General features: G+C 46.3%; 1 protein-coding gene across 1 annotated transcript in view; it reads right to left on the minus strand.

The window, feature by feature from the left end:
- Window positions 1-16,892, minus strand: part of NMT1 (N-myristoyltransferase 1) — a 45,025-nt gene that overhangs the window by 13,126 nt on the left and 15,007 nt on the right. Inside the window, exons 3-4 of the mRNA XM_055387864.2 lie at window positions 11,139-11,247; window positions 6,219-6,363 (exon numbers count right to left, since the gene is read on the minus strand). Coding sequence (XP_055243839.1) covers window positions 6,219-6,363; window positions 11,139-11,247 — 254 coding nt within the window. The remainder of the gene's footprint in view (window positions 1-6,218; window positions 6,364-11,138; window positions 11,248-16,892) is intronic.

Below are 16,892 nucleotides of genomic sequence, written 5' to 3' on the forward strand. Positions count from 1 at the left end.
GTCTTCAAAAGGGACCAACCCAGTAACAGTGTTCCTAGCAAAGGGCTCTGTATAGACTAGGCACTCAATTCATGCTTTTACTGACTTTCAGACTCCTGATCCCAAATATTTTCTTTTTTTTTTCTTTTCTTTTCTTTTTTTTTTTTTTTTTTGAGACAGTCTCATTCTGTCACCCAGGTTGGAGTACAGTGGTGCGATCTTGGCTCACTGCAACCTTCACCTCCCTGGTTCAAGCAATTCTCCTGCCTCAGCCTCCTGAGTGGCTGGAATTACAGGTGTCCGCCACCACGCTGGCTAATTTTGGTGTGTGTTTTTTTTTTTTTTAGTAGAGATGGAGTTTCACCATGTTGGCCAGGCTGGTTTCAAACCCCTGGCCTCAAGTGATCCACCCGCCTTGGCCTCCCAAAGTCCAAACATTTCATTCTAACATGTAACAGGAAGCTCTAGACCTTCCCAGAATGATAATCTGTGGGGCAAGTGTGGTGGAAAGGGCTGCATCAGGCTGCAGCACACGACACCACCGCTGGCACTGATCATCTCACCCTCTTCCATCAGACACATTACTGAGCACCAACCGTGCACCAGTGACTCAGTGACCATGCCAGCCCCTAGTGTACAGCAGGAAAAAGGACCAAGTCCCTGTCCTCATGAGACATACCATCTTCTGGGGAAATAGTAAATAAATGAGTCATTATCCACGTGCTGCAGGTCAGGATCTGGAAAGTGCAGGGACACACACCAGGGAAGCAGCCTGCTCTGTTGGTAATCAGGCTTCCCAACAGGTTTGCTTGGGAGAGAGGTCATAGTTTTCTTCCCTAGTTAGGAAACTCATGACCGGTGAGATGGGGTCTTGCTCTGTTGCCCAGGCTGGAATGCAGTGGCATAACCTTGGTTCACTACAGCCTCGACCTCCTAGGCCCAAACAATCCTCCCATCTCAGCCTCTCGAGTGGTTGGGACTATAGGCATGCGCCACTACGCCTGGCTAATTTTATTTTTCATAGAGATGAGGTCTCACTGTTGCCCAGGCTGGTCTCAAACTCCCAGACTCAAGTGATCCTCCTGCCTTGGCCTCCCAAAATGCTGGGATTATAGCATGAGCCACGGCGCCCAGCCAAAACCCACCATTTGATTATTCATAAAGTAGCTCTTGTGAATTTGTTTAAGTCAATCCGCTTCCAACTGACAGCTATGTATATTAAAAAAACATTTTTGAGCCTAAAAAACTAAGGGCCAGACCCTCTAGTCTTATCTAGGTGCTAATTTCCCAACTTGTATTGAATTTATACCTTTTCCTATACACTTCAGAACCTTCTTTTTTTCCCCCTGAATTATTTCCATGGCCAAGAATACTGATTGTCTTCCCTACTGTACTAAAATAACCTCAAGGCTAAATCTTCTCATTTAGGCTGGCTACTAGGTCCTACACGCAACAGGCACTTCCATTCACTCACTCCTTCACCAAGTGTTCACTGAATCCTAGAATGTGCCAGTTCTGTGGCAGGGGCTGGCGAATGAAACAGACACAGGTTCTCACCATCATGGACACCAAAGAGATGAGCAAGGATGCACATGCCACCCGGCATGGTGAGGGCCAGTAAGAATGAAGTACAGGGTGCTATGGGACGTACGTGTGTGTGTGTGTGTGTGTGTGTGTGTGTGTGTGTGTGTGTGTGTGTAAAGACCTCTCAGAGGAAATATCTAACGACAAGACCTCAAGGATAATTAGGAATCAGCCAGGCTGCAGGTGGACTATGTGGGGCAGGGTGGGTGTGAAAAAGTAGAGCTACAGGAAACACTGAAAAGGGAGCAGCCACTTTTACTAGACTCCCACTGTGGAGTGCCCTCGATGCCAAGAAGCAGCCCAAGGCTCCTGTGCTGTCCTTGGTGTGGTGCCAGCATCATGGCCTCTGCTTGTCCTGCTCTGTGGGGAGCAGCCTGCCTTCTCCCTTACAATGGCCTTTGAGTACCTCCTGCTGAGCAGGGGTGGAAGGCTGCTCTGCAGAGCACAGCAAGAATGCAGCTGATTCTCTCAAGGCCAATATGAACCAATAAATGACTAAGGATGACACTTCGAACTTGCTTTAAAAGAATCTGGAAGTTTAAAGAAAACCCTGAGCTTTCAATGGGTTTCTTTCTGCACACTCTTCCCTCAAAATTCTCTCCATGACATCAAACATCAAAGACCCAAAACTAAGCAATGCGGTGCAACTGTGAAGGACTTCGGAGAAATGAGAATGTCTGAGATGCGGAAAACATTAAACCAAACAAAGGCCAAGGAGAGGAAAAAGAGAGGGGAAGCTTCTCTCTGGGACCCATGGAAACCAGGTGAGTGCACATCCTCCCTTTGATAGTGACTTTTTAAAACAGAGTGGCCACACTGCATTCCACTGACCAAAGACAGAAAAGGATACTGCTTCCATTGACATAAGTGGGAAAGGGGTGACTTTAAAAAGAAGAATGATATGATCTGAAGTGGGGGATCAAAAGTTCATCTGCAGCTCTTACAGTTGTTATACAGACGAAAACACTTCTGCTAAGAAGGCCTTTCATTTTTATTTATTTATTTTTTAATCTTTGAGACAGGGACTCGCTTTGTCACCCAGGCTAGAGTGCAGTGGCATGATCATGGCTCACTACAGCCTCGACCTCCAGGACTCAAACAATCCTCCCACCTCAGTCTCCTGAGAAACTGGGACCACAGGCATGTGCTACCATGTCTGGCTAATTTTTAAATTTTTTTGTAGAGACGAGGTCTTTCCCTGTTGTCCAGGCTGGTCTTGAGCTGCTGGGCTCAAGCAATCCTCCTGCCTTGGCCTCCCAAAGTGCTGGGATTACAGGCATTGAGCCACCACACCCGGCCTAAGAGGGCCTTTCCATGGTAAACCTAGGATAATTTTAAGCTTCTAAAGAATTGCAGGTCTCAGTCAGGTGCAGTGGCTCACGCCTATAATCCCAGCACTTTGGGAGGCTAAGACAGGAGGACAGCTTGAGCCTAGGAGTTTGAGACCAGCCTGGTCAACATAGTGAAACCATGTCTCCACAAAAAATTTAAAAATTAGCCAGGCATGTGGCAGGCACCTGTAGTCCCAGCTACTCAGGAGGCTAAGGTGGGAGGATTGCTTGAGCCCAGAAGATCAAGGCTGCAGTGAGCCATGATCATACCACTGCACTCCAGCCTGGGCAGCAGAGCGAGATCCTGTCTCAAGAAAATAAAAGAGAGGGCCAGGTGCGGTAGCTCATGCCTGTAATCCTAGCACTTTGGGAGGCCAAGGCACGTGGATCACGAGGTCAGGAGTTCAAGACCAGCCTGGCCAAGATGGTGAAACCCTGTCTCTACTAAAAATACAAAAATTAGCCGGGCGTGGTGGTGGGCGCCTGTAATCCCAACTACTCGGGAGGCTGAGGCAGAGAATTGCTTGAACCTGGGAGGCAGAGGTTGCAGTGAGCCGAGATCATGCCACTGCACTCCAGCCTGGGCGACAGAGTGAGACTCTGTCTCATAAATAGATAAATAAATAAGAGAGACGTGTAGGTTTCTTTAGTGGAATACCAACTAATTAAAACTCTCCCAAGAAGGTGGAGAGTACTGTAAAAACACAGTGCAGCTGATATGCACGAGATTTATAATCATTAGTCCTCCAATTAAGTGAAAAAAAAATTAGGGCAAGAAGCTGTAGGTACCACCACCCCTGAGAAAACTCAGAACTAGGGTGACGCCTCAGCCATGCAGGCTAACATGCCTGCCAAGGTGGCACTTTTTACAGGCTGACACAAACAAAGGAATCTAACTGGGGCTTGACTGACCCTGGACCTCAAAGGCAGACTAGTCAGATGCTCAGGGTGACTGCTCTTCCATGGAGTCCGACACCACACACTGCACAGAAGGCAAAGCCAGAAGAAATAAAACCAGACCTTGTTCCTCCTTCCTCAAAGTGTCAGGGCCCGTATGAGCAACTGTGTGGTTTTCTCTTGAGCTTTCTGAGAACTAAACTGAAGCACTTTCTACATTTACAGGTGAAAGGAAAACAAAGTATTGCTGGGCTGAAGAGGAACAGAAGCAAATTAATCCCAAGCTGCCTCTTTTTTTTTTTTAATTCATTTTTGAGATGCATTCTTGCTCTGCTGCCCAGGCTGGAGTGCAGTGGTGCGATCTCAGCTCACTGCAACCTCTGTCTCCTAGGTTCAAGTGATTCTCCCACCTCAGACTCTCAAGTAGCTGGGATCACAGGCTCGTGCCACCAGCCCAGCTAGTTTTTGTATTTTTAATAGAGACGAGGTTTTACCATGTTGGCCAGGCTGGTCTCGAACTCCTAACCTCAGGTCATCCGCCTGCCTCGGCCTCCCAAAGTGCTGGGATTACAGGCGTGAGCCACTGCGCCCAGCCTCAATCTGCCTCTTTCCCAAGTGCCACTATCTGTGAAGAATGTAGCAAGGTTACTCATTTGCAAATTCCTCAGGAAAAATAAAATCAAACCAAAACTCCAAAATGCCATCTGAAAACAGAGCCAAGATACATGGCAGCCACCACACAACACCTCATCAGGGATTTCATTCAGAGGTGAGATGTGTGGCTCTCTGCATCTTTCCTGCTCCTCAGCGAGAAACTGGTCACTGGGACCCTACCCTGTGGCCCAAAGCCTTGCTGGAGGGCTTAGGCAGTGGGCCTGGGACCTGGCCGATGAGGGCAGCCAAACACACACAGTGATGGGGGAATCAGCACCCCTCTTGTCCACCTGGGCAGTGCTCTGCTCTCCCTCACCTGTGGGGATGCACTTCCTCAGCTTGCTTCCATTGTGACCAAGCTTCTAAGAACTGTATCCGCTCTAGAGCAGAGCTTCTCAAACTTTCAAAGTGGACAGAAATCCTCTGGCAGTTCTGATTCTGCAGCTTTGGGGTGGGGCCCGACAAAATGCATTTCTACTAGCAATTAGGCAATGCCCATCCTGCAGGTCTGCAGGCCTCATGGATTAGCTGCTCCCAACCTCTGCAGCAAACAAATCTCCTTGGGCACAGCTGCCTTCCTCCCCTCACCAGTCTTTGGCCCTACCCTGTCTGGCCCTGCCCCACCCTCCTCCTCTGCACCAAACATACTAGTGAAGTCTCATTGTGTTTCTGGAGGGGAGCAGTAATGTGGACAAGCTGAAAGTCATTTACATTTGGTGTTGGAATATGTTTTTTTCAACATACTTACTTTCCCAGTCACAAAGAAAACAGGAACTAGGCCACCAATGGGTCCAGAATCATGTTACAACCACTTCAGAAACTTTGTCAGCTGAGTCCTGAAGTCAGCCATCAAGGTTGGCTTGGCTCAGTCTTGGCAGGCACGTCTAACAGGATCCAGTCCCTTCCAGAATCCTTTTAGATATTCTGCCTATTCCACCCCTTTAGCAGTTCATTATAACTTTTTTAAGGGGTGCTAATGAAATCTATATATGGTATTCCTGTTGTTGAACCATCACTGCTAAGCAAAATCTCAAACCACTTTGCATTTAGTAAGCATGCATTGGCTAGGCGACAAAGGGGAAGAGGCTGGGGACTTGCCCATTCCAGGAATAAACATGTGCCCAGACAAACAAGACAAACTCTCTATAAACCTAAGTGGAAAAAAGACCTCTCGGCAGACATTCCCACTCTTCATGTGCCAATAGTTTGTTTTTTGGTTTTTTTTGGGTTTTTTGGTTTGTTCGTTTTTTGAGTTGGGGGTCTCACTCCTGTCGCATAGGCTGGAGTGCGGTGGCGTGATCTCAGCTCACTGCCGCCTTGACCTCCCAGGTTCAAGTGATCTTCCCACCTCAGCCTCCTGAGTAGCTGGGACTACAGGTGCATGTCACTATGCGTGGCTTTTTTTTTTTTTTTTTTTTTTTTTACTTTTTGTGGAAACAAGGTCTCACTATGTTGCCCAGGCTGGTCTCAAACTTTTGGGCTCAAACAATCCTCCCGCCTCGGCCTCCCAAAGTGCTGAGATTATAGGTGTGAGCCAGTGCTGTTGGCAAGAATCATTATTTGTTCTCAAGGTGTGCTGCTATAAAATGGTAAGGTCTCTGAATGATAGTCTTTATGCTGCATTTTTAAAAACCACCCTCTGAAAACAACTACCAAGGAACTCCAGGACTCTACTGCCCTCCCTACAGTAATTCAGCATGAAACCCTCATGAAGGCACAGCTGAGGCAGATCCCTCGCCCCTGACCTGGCAAAGAAAGCAAGCATGTACATACCCAGCTTGGGGACGGGCTGCGTATCCCAGAACTGGTAGCTTCGCTTGCTAGCCTCCTCCATGGTTTTGGCAGGTCCCTGACCCACTGAGAACAGCTCAATGGCCTTCTGTATTTCCTGGATCCTCTCTGCTGGCAAAGAGTTCATCTGGACAAGACAAAGTTGGGGAGAGAAAAGGCCCATTATGTTAGTAAGACTTTTGATTAATTATGAGTTCAAGAGTTAAGGGGAGCTCGGTGCAGTGGCTCATGCCTGTAATCCCAACACTTTGGGAGGCCAAGGCGGGCGGATCACTTGAGGTCAGGAGTTTGAGACCCACCTGACCAACATGGTGAAACCCTGTCTCTACTAAAAATACAAAAATTAGCCAGGTGTGGTGGCGGGCACCTGTAATCCCAGCTATTTTGGGAGGCTGAGGCAGGAGAATCACTTGAACCTGGGAGGCGGAGGATGCAGTGAACCAAGATGGCGCCATTGCACTCCAGCCCGGGCGACAAAGCTAGACTCCGTCTAAAAAAAAAAAAAAAAAAAAAAGAGTGCTGGGCGCAGTGGCTCATGCCTGTAATCCCAGCACTTTGGGAGGCCGAGGGAGGTGGATTGCCTGAGCTCAGGAGTTCAAGACCAGCCTGGGCAACACGGTGAAACCCTGTCTCTACTAAAATACAAAAAATTAGCCAGGCATGGCGGCGTGTCCCTGTAATCCCAGCTACTCAGGAGGCTGAGACACAAGAATTGCTTGAACCTGGGAGGCAGATGTTGCAGTAAGCTAAGATCACACCACTGCACTCCAGCCTGGGTGACACAGCAAGAATCCATCTCAAAAAAAAAAAAAAAAAAAAAGAGTTAAAGGGCACAATTCAAAGAAGGGGTTTGGTTCCTCTGTCCTAATCCCAGAGGTCATTACAACCAGAGAAAAAGTGGTTGACAATGAGCTATATGATGGGTGGGTGCTGCCCGCAGGGTTTCTCCCCTTATTAGTCTTATGTTGTTTGATGGCAAAAGTAATACATGCTCAATGTAAATTTCAAACAATGCAGAAATGTGTAAGACACATAGAAAGTAAACACCCAACAATCCCATCCCCCAAATATAATCTTTGTGATCAATAGTCTTCACTTGGGAAGGTGAGAAGAGGCAAATGTAATTCCAGACTTTTTTGCATGCAAGTTCCAAATGCACACACACTTTTCAAAAACTAAAATTGGATCATATAATATTATCGTACAAACTGCTCTTTAAAGACTGTCTTAGAGACCTTTCCAGGTGAAAACACATGGACCTACCCATTCTACCAACTAAGTCCACTGTATGTATGGACCACAGTATATTTAGCCAGCCCCCTACTCATGGGCATTTTGGTGATTTTGTTCTTCAGTAATACAACAATGTTGCAGTGAATTTCTTTTTTTTTTTGAGACAGGGTCTCGCTCTGTTGCCCAGGCTGGAGTGCAGTGGCACAATCATGGCTTACTGCGGCTTCAACCTCATGGGCTGAAGGGATTCTCCCACTTCAGCCTCTTGAGTAGCTGGGACTATAGGCGTGTGCCACCAGGCCCAGGTAATTTTTTTGTTTTTTTTTTGTCGAGACGGGGTCTCACTCTGTTGCCTGGGCTGGCCTCGAACTCCTGGGCTCAAGTGACCTGCCCAACTCAGCCTCCCAAAATGCTGGGATTACAGGCCACCACACCCAGCATAAATTTTCTTATGCATCTATTTTTACCCACTGGGATATATATTTCTGTAGGATGAAGTTAAGAAAGAGGCCTGCTGGGTCAAAAGGTATGCACTTTTGAAATGATTTATCATCAATTTGCTCTCTAAAAAGAGACTATCAGTAATCCAACGAACAGTGTATGAGAGTAGCTCCTGACCCTCACCATTAGATTTACCAAGCCTCAGCTGAGCTTGGTGGCTCACACCTGTAATCCCAGCACTTTGGGAGGCTGAGGCGGGAGGACTGCTTAAGCCCAGGAGTTCAAGGCCAGCCTGGGCAATATAGTGAGACCCCTGTCCCTATTAAAAAAAAAAAAAGTGGCCGGGCGCGGTGGCTCACGCCTGTAATCCTAGCACTTTGGGAGGTTGAGGCGGGTGGATCACGAGGTCAGGAGATCGAGACCATCCTGGCTAACACAGTGAAACCCCATCCCTACTAAAAATACAAAAAATTAGCCGGTGTGGTCACGGGCGCCTGTAGTCCCAGCTACTCGGGAGGCTGAGGCAGGAGAATGGCGTGAACCCAGGAGGCGGAGCTGGCAGTGAGCCGAGACTGCGCCACTGCACTCTAGCCTGGGCGACAGAGCGAGACTCTGTCTCGCAAAAAAAAAAAAAGTTTACCAAGCCTTAATCTATGCCAATCTAAGAGAAAAAATTATCGCTTTAATGGTCATTTCTTCCATTATGACTTTAACCATCTTATTATTTACTGATTAAACATTTTTTCTTTCTGAACTGCCTATTCATTCAATTATTTTAAACTAATACATATGTTGCAAATATTTTCCCAGATTATTGTTTATCTTTTGACTTCTACAAAGTTTTAAATTTGTCAATTTCTGTTTTATGGCTTCTGGGTCCTATGTCAGACTTAGGTTAATAAAACTACATACATTTTCTTCTAATATTTTTATTTAGTTTTCTGTTTTTCACTTAGATTATAAAGGAAAGAAAGAATATAAACCAATATGTTCATATTGCTTAGGCCTGGGAGGTGGCATTTTAATTTTCTTCCCCTTGCAGTTTATTAAATAAATTCTCGGCCATGTGTGATGGCTCACTCCTGTAATCTCAGCAATTTAGGAGGCCATGGCAGGCAGATCTCTTGAGCCTGAGTTAGAGATCAACCTGAGTAATGCAGGGAGACCCCATGTCTACAAATAATAAAAAAATTAGCTGGGTGTCGTGGTGCACACCTGTAGTCCCGGCTACTCGGGAGGCTGAGGTGGGAAGATTGCTTGAGCCCAGGAGGTTGAGGCTGCGGTCAGCCATGTTCGTACTTCTGCACTCCAACCTGAATGACAGAGTCTCAAAAATAAATTAAATGAATAAAAAGGGAAGACCCCCACCTACCTTGTAGGGATGGTGATGGTTTGGAGCTAATTTAAATGAAGTGCAACATGGTATTAAATAATGATGGTATTTTTTTCATAGCGGGTTTTATATTGGAAATAGTAAAAAAATTACTTGAAGTCATATCTCAATAAGGTAGCAGATTCAAGCTGAGGCATAACATTTGAGGCATACAGCAAAGTGTGGGTATATTGGAATGAGTATGGATTTTTGCGAGGCTTATAAACTGTTTCAGAGGCAGTTCCTTTTTTTAAATTTTTTTAAAATTTTTTTTTTTTTTTTTTTTTGAGACAAAGTCTCACCCTGTCGCCCAGGCTGAAGTGCAATGGCGTGATCTCGGCTCACTGCAACCTCTGCCGCCTGGGTTCAAGTGATTCTCCTGTCTCAGCGTCCGGAGTAGCTGAGATTACAGGTGCGTGCCACCACGCCCGGCTAATTTTTTTTTGTATCTTCAGTAGAGGCAGGGTTTCACCATGTTGGCCAGGCTGGTCTCAAATTCCTGACCTCGTGATCCACCCGCCTTGGCCTCCCAAAGTGCTGAGATTACAAGCGTGAGCCACCATGCCTGGCCACTTAATTTTTATTTTTTGAGACAGAGTCTCACTCTGTTGCCCAGGCTGGAGTGCAGTGGCGTGATCTCAGCTCACTTCAACCTCTGCCTCCTGGGTTCAAGCGATTCTCCTGCCTTGTCCTCCCAAGTAGCTGGGATTACAGGCGCCTGCCACCATGCCCAACTAATTTTTTATATTTTTAGCAGAGACAGGGTTTTACCATGTTGGCCAGGGTGGTCTTGAACTCCTGACCTCAGGTGATCCACCTGCCTTGGCCTCCCAAAGTGCTGGGATTACAGGCATAAACCACCGCCCCTGGTCTCAGAGGCAGTTTTAAAAGGTGAATTATGAATATGTTTGAGTTGTCCCCCTGCCTCTGTCAGCCTACTTTGAAGAAGACAACACTTACCTGCAATTGTTTTATTTTGTAATGTTGTTTTATTTAAGAAACAAAACAATCCTTACCCATATCTCTGGGTTTCATGCCAGTGCATCACTCTCAGGTTGTAAGCCTTAGGCCAGTGGTTCTCATGGAGTAGAACTCAGAAAGACTCTGTGGGACTCATGGCTTTCATTATAATGACTATGGCATTAAGAGAATGTTTGCAAATATATAAAGGTCTTAAGAAGAAGTCTTTGGCTGAATGCAGTGGCTCACGCTTGTAATCCCAGCACTTTGGGAGGCTAGGACAGGAGGATTGCTTGAGCCCAGGAGTTCAAGACCCAGCTTGGGTAACATAGTGAGACTCCATCTTTACAAAAAATTAAAAAAAAAAAAAAAAAAACTGGACAAGTGTGGTGGCATGCACCTGCAGTCCCAGCTACTTGGGAGGCTGAGGTGGGAGGATCACTTGAGCCCAGGAGTGGAGGCTGCAGTGAGCTATAATCATGAACTACACTCTAGCCTGGGCAACAGAGTAAGACTCTGTCTCAAAAAGAAAGGGGGGGCCTTTCATTGTCAGAGCGGTGGGGACTTAAGACAGAGAACCACTGCTCTAGGCGCCAGGGGCTGTCACACATAGCTCCCCAGGGCACTGGCACAGCAGCACATGCAGTATGCACCTGTCCATTCTGATGGGCACCATGCTTGGGAGTCAGTGTCTGACCTGCTGTGTCTTTTAGGGTACTAAGAGCAGTTTCATCACCTAGGTCTAGGGCAGCAGAGGACAGCACTGGGATCCAACTCTTCCATCTTGAAGTAATACCAGTGGAGAATGTCAATCCAAGTTGATCCTATACATTCACCTCAAAACTCTCTCATGTGAAAAAGTGACTCAGTCACAAAAAACAGAACCTCCTTGTTACCTTCACAGGCTGATCCTGGGCTGAATCTGTCTCACTGCCTTTTTCTTTCTTCTTTTTTTGTTTCTTTTTCTTCTTTTTGGCTCCAGTGTCATTGGCTGGACTCAAACCACTGTAACAAAAAGTAAATACTAATGCAGGGTTTAAAAAAAATCTGTTTTGTGCTACCCCTGACAAAGAGCTTTCTGTGGAGCCAGACCTTCCTTAATCAAGCCTGTTGGCTTCAGAAGCAGGCTGAAGAACCCAGGTCCAGAAAGGGCATTTGGAGGACACCAGCACTCCTCCTGACTCACGCCCCCTCGGCTTTCAGGGAGGGAGTGCTGGGCAAGGGATGTCCTATTTGTGTGAAAGGGCCTTTTCCGTTCTTGCTTTTATGTTGCTTATTTTCTTTATATTGCCAGGGTAATGGCACCAAAGACGAATGATAATTGTTAACAAGGCATTCATACCACAATACTTCCTTGAACTCTGAATGTAAAAGGATGACAGCCAAAATGCAGTGGTGGGCTTTCTGGAATGCTTTGCCCTTCCTTCCTCCACCTCCCAAATGTATTAGGTTTCATGATTTTCCCCAGCTGGATCTGGAGCACAAGACAGTACGAAAAGGGAGTGAGGGATGAGGAAAAAGGCACATTAACATTGCCACAATCTGTGTCCAAAATGGTCAATCATGAGAAATGCCCAAATCAGCCAGGCGTGGTAGCTCACACCTGTAATCCCAACACTTTGGGAGGCCAAGGCAGGTGGATCACTTGAGGTCAGGAGTTTAAGGCCAGACTGGCCAACATGGCAAAACCCTGTTTCTACTAAATATATAAACATTAGCTGGGGCCTGGTGGCACATGCCTGTAGTCCCAGCTACTCAGGAGGACGAGGCAGGAGAACTGCTTGAACCCGGGAGGTGGAGGTTGCAGTGAGTTGAGATCACGTCATTGCACTCCAGCCTGTATGACAGAGACAGACCTTGTCTCAAAAAAAGGAAAAGGCAGCTATGCGCGGTGGCTCACACCTGTAATCTCAGCACTTTGGGAGGCCGAGGCGGGCAGATCATGAGGTCAGGAGATCAAGACCATCCTGGCTAACATGTTGAAACCCCATCTCTACTAAAAATACAAAAAAATTAGCCGGGCATGGTGGCGGGCACCTGTAGTCCCAGCTACTCGGTAGGCTGAGGCAGGAGAATGGTGTGAACCTGGGAGGTGGAGCTTGCAGTGACCCGAGATCATGCCACTGCATTTCAACCTGGGTGGCAAAGCGAGACTCTGTCTCAAAAAAAAAAAAGGAAAAGGCTGGGCGTGGTGGCTCACACCTGTAATCTCAGCACTTTGGGAGGCCAAGGCAGGCGGATCACCTGAGGTGCAGAGTTCGAGACCAGCCTGACCAACATGGAGAAAGCCCGTCTCCATTAAAAATACAAAATAAGCTGGGCATGGTGGCGCATGCCTATAATCCCAGCTACTTGGGAGGCTAAGGCAGGAGAATCGCTTGAACCCAGGAGGCGGAGGTTGTTGTGAGCCGAGATCGTGCCACGGCACTCCAGCCTGGGAAACAAGAGCGAAACTCCGTCTCAAAAAAAAAAAGGGAAAAAAAAAAAGAAATGCCTAAATCAGATCTGCAGGATTGAGGACAACTGTCGGCAAGCTCAGACTGAGGGATCACCACTGGCAAAACCCAGCATTAGGAATCTTGGGAAACTAAAACAACAACAGCACCCAGTTACTCCTGCCATGGAGAGATTACAAGAAACATGTGGCCGGGTGCAGTGGCTCACACCTGTAATCCCAGTACTTTGGGAGGCCGAGGCGGGCGGATCACTAGTTCAGGAGATTGAGACCATTCTGGCTAAATGGTAAAACACCGTCTCTACTAAAAATACAAAAAATTAGCCAGGCGTGGTGGCAGGCGCCTATAGTCCCAGCTACTTGGGAGGCTGAGGTAGGAGAATGGCGTGAACCTGGGAGGCGGAGCTTCCAGTGAGCCGAGATTGCGCCACTGCACTCCAGCCTGGGCGACAGAGCGAGACTCCGTCTCAAAAAATAAAAAATAAAAAAAAAAAAGAAACATGTCTGTGTGTATGCACGTGTGCATGTGTGCATGTGATCAAGGGGACTTCCTTGTGCTGCTTTCCCCTACATGACACACCCAATGAATGAAGCAAAAAGTTTCTTAGCCTCATTAATGTTTTATTAAATTAAAAAATAGAGACGGGGTCTCCCTATGTTACCCAGGCTGGTCTCAAACTCTAGGTTTGAGTGATCCTGCTGCCTTGAACTCCCAAAGTGCTGGGATTACAGGTGTGAGCCACCATGCTCGGCCTCTTAGCCACACTGAAAAGTCAAAATTGGCTGGGCGCGGTGGCTTATGCCTGTAATCCCAGCACTTTGGGAAGCCGCGGCGGACAGATCGTGAGGTCAGGAGTTCGAGACCAGCCTGACCCACATGGTGAAACCCCGTCTCTACTAAAAATACAAAATTAGCCAGGCGTGGAGGCATGCGCCTGTAATCCCAGCTACTTGGGAGGCTGAGGCAGGAGAATTGCTTGAACCCGGGAGGTAGTGGTTGCAGTGAGCCAATATCATGCCATTGCACTCCAGCTCTGGGCGACAGAGCAAGACTCCATCTTGGGGGGGAAAAAAAAAAAGAAAAAGAAAAGAAAAGAAAAAAAGAAAAGTCAAAATTAGGAGTCCAACCTGAGTACAGTGAATCCTAATCTGTAGAATCAGCTAAACGCAGAGGTAATTTTAACTGTATATTTTAGATAATCAATTTTCAAATAATTGAAAGGTCCGGCATGGTGGGTCATGCCTGTAATCCCAACACTTTGGGAGGCCGAGGCAGGCGGATCACTTGAGCTCAGGAGTTTGAGACCAGCCTGGGCAACATGGCGAAACCCCGTCTCTAACACAAATCCAAAAATTAGCCAGGTGTGGTAGTGCACACTTGTAGTCCCAACTACTTGGGAGGCTGAGTTGAGAGGTTGGCTTGAAGCCTGGGAGGAGGAGCCTGCAGTGAGCTAAAATCGCACAACTATACTCCAGCCTGGGCAATACAGCCAGACACTGTCTCAAAACAAACAAACAAACAAACAAACAAACAAACAAACACCAAAACCCCCAAGAATTAAAACAATATAAAATACAATTTTCCATTAACATTATGTTAAATACAATTTATAATTCAGAAAGACTTCAGGGTCTCAAAATGCCTTGGAGTTATTATGAATATTACTATCATCTCACAGACAGATACTGTGTATATATATATATACAGGGAGAAAGTGATCTGAAATCACATGCTGCCAATTCTCTTCACAGAATGTCTTCAGATTCTCCTATCTCTTCCTGTTCCTGGGAGGAACGCTCACATCCAGACTTCATGACCTTACCCTTGGACTTAAGTTACCTCCAGCCTTTTCTGGATCTCTTTGCCTTCACAATCTTTCTGCATCACCTGAACTCTATATAGCTGTGGGACTCACCTCTGTGAAAATGGCTTTCCATGTGTCCCCGCCATGCTTGAAATCCTAGAGTAACAGCGGCTTCTTAACTTGGAAGCTATCAAGCCCAATTTTTCCCTAGGCCTATCACCCTCATTTCCCACTTACGCTGTCCACTCTTGCCTCCCACAGCTTCCATCTGGCCGGGCCTCTCAGTGCCCCTGATGCAGAAAGACTATGACAGGGAGAGATCCAGTTAAGTCTGAAGGTTCCTTTAGTCCAAGCATAAGGTCATGAAGTCTAGATGCAAGTACACCTACTTGGTATGATATTAATGAGACCCAGAAGGCATTAACTTGGAAGGAAGACTGAGAACATTCAAAGGGGAAATAAGGTAACTTCCTTAAAACCAGATGCTCAGCAAAACCCCCAAGGCCATGGCAAAGAACAGAAACCATAAAGTCATTTATGGCCTAAAGATAACTTCTTCTTCTTAGTAACTCAATTTTGTTATTGCACACAGGACCATCTGCAGCCTAGGACAACTCTGTGGTTTTCCTACTCCAGATATTTTCACTTCAGTCTCAGGATTATGTGAAGCATTATAAGATTTAAAAACTGGCTCATAGGCCGGGTGCGGTGGCTCACGCCTGTAATCCCAGCACTTTGGGAGGTCAAGGCAGGTGGATCACCTGAGGTCGGGAGTTCGAGACCAGCCTGACCAATAAGGAGAAACCCTGTCTCTACTAAAAATACAAAATTAGCCGGGCGTGGTGGCACATGCCTGTAATCCCAGCTACTCGGGAGGCTGAGGCAGGAGAATCACTTGAACCTGGGAGGTGAAGATTGTGGTAAGCCAAGATTGCACCACTGTACTACAGCCTGGGCAAGAAGAGCAAAACTCCATCTCAAAAAACAAACAAACAAGACCTGGCTGATATTAGGAGACAAAGCAGTGTCCCATTGTTGGATACAATTTATAATATAAATTCTTATTCATAACAGCTTATGGAACAAATTATGGTAATATGAATTACCGTAAGAATAACTTTTTATAATTCTACAAAAGAAAGAATCAAAAAGGTAAGGTGAAGAACTGCTGTAGATTAACCAACTGGATACTTACTAAACATAATTTCACACAGGGAAAATAATTACTTCTTCCAACTTTAAAAGTCTTTACAAATATGCAAAATCACTGTAAAAACTACCTTCCTGCCTTTGTTCTTGCTATTTAGCGGAGATACTTCCATGTAGCTATCACCTCATGAACCCAATTTTTGTGGAAGGATCTTGGGCTGAACTCTTGTTCTGCTTTATGCATTGCCAATACAAGTATCTAGAAATCTCCAAGACCGAAACTAAAATCAGAGAGCAAATTTCATTTTCTTTATATTGGCTTGAATTTGTACAAGCAGCCAGTTACTGAGCAAAAATCCTGTTTCAACTTGTACATCAAGCACATGGCTGAAGAACACAGGGAAGTTGTTTTTTCTTTTCTTTTTTTTTTTTTTTGAGACAGAGTTTTACTCTTGTTGCCCAGGCTGGAGTGCAATGGCACGATCTCAGCTCACTGCAGCCTCCGCCTCCTAGGTTCAAGGGATTCTCCTGCCTCAGCCTCCCAAGTAGTTGGGATTATAAGCACGTGCCATCACACCCAGCTAATTTTTGTATTTTTAGTAGAGACAGGGTCTCACCAAGTTGGTCAGTCTGGTCTCAAACTCCTGACCTCAGGTGATTCACCTGCCTCAGCTTCCCAAAGTACTAGGATTACAGGCATGAGCCATCGTGCCCGGCCACTTTTTTTTTTTTTTCTTTAATGAGTCATTTTCACTGAGCTACCAAGTATTGAGCCCCATCCGTGAGGACACATTATGAGTACACATAGTCTTACAGTCAACACCCCCAAACAGAAGACAACCAATTCAGCAAAACCAGACTTCCAAGGAGCCCACTCCAGTCAGCTTTCATGGTAATTATAATAATTTTAATTATTCATAGGGAACCAAGCTCAGAGGCCTTGAGAGTAGAACTTCAAAAAGCATCCTAGCAAGCCAACGCCACTTCACAGAAGAATGGCCTCAACTTGGACTAAGGGAAAACAAAACTAGAGGACCCCACAGAAGCCAGGCTAATCCTTCTCCAGGAATCTGGCATTATTTTTTGTTTGTTTCTTGATTCATGTTTTTTGTTTTTGAGATGGAGTCTCGCTCTGTCGCCCAGGCTGGAGTGCAATGGCACAATCTTGGCTCACTGCAGCCTCGTCATCGCAGGTTCCAGTGATTCTTCTGCCTCAGCCTCCTGGGTAGCTGGGAATACAG

This window comes from Gorilla gorilla, chromosome 4 (assembly GCF_029281585.2).
Source record: "Gorilla gorilla gorilla isolate KB3781 chromosome 4, NHGRI_mGorGor1-v2.1_pri, whole genome shotgun sequence".
NCBI lineage: Eukaryota > Metazoa > Chordata > Mammalia > Primates > Hominidae > Gorilla > Gorilla gorilla.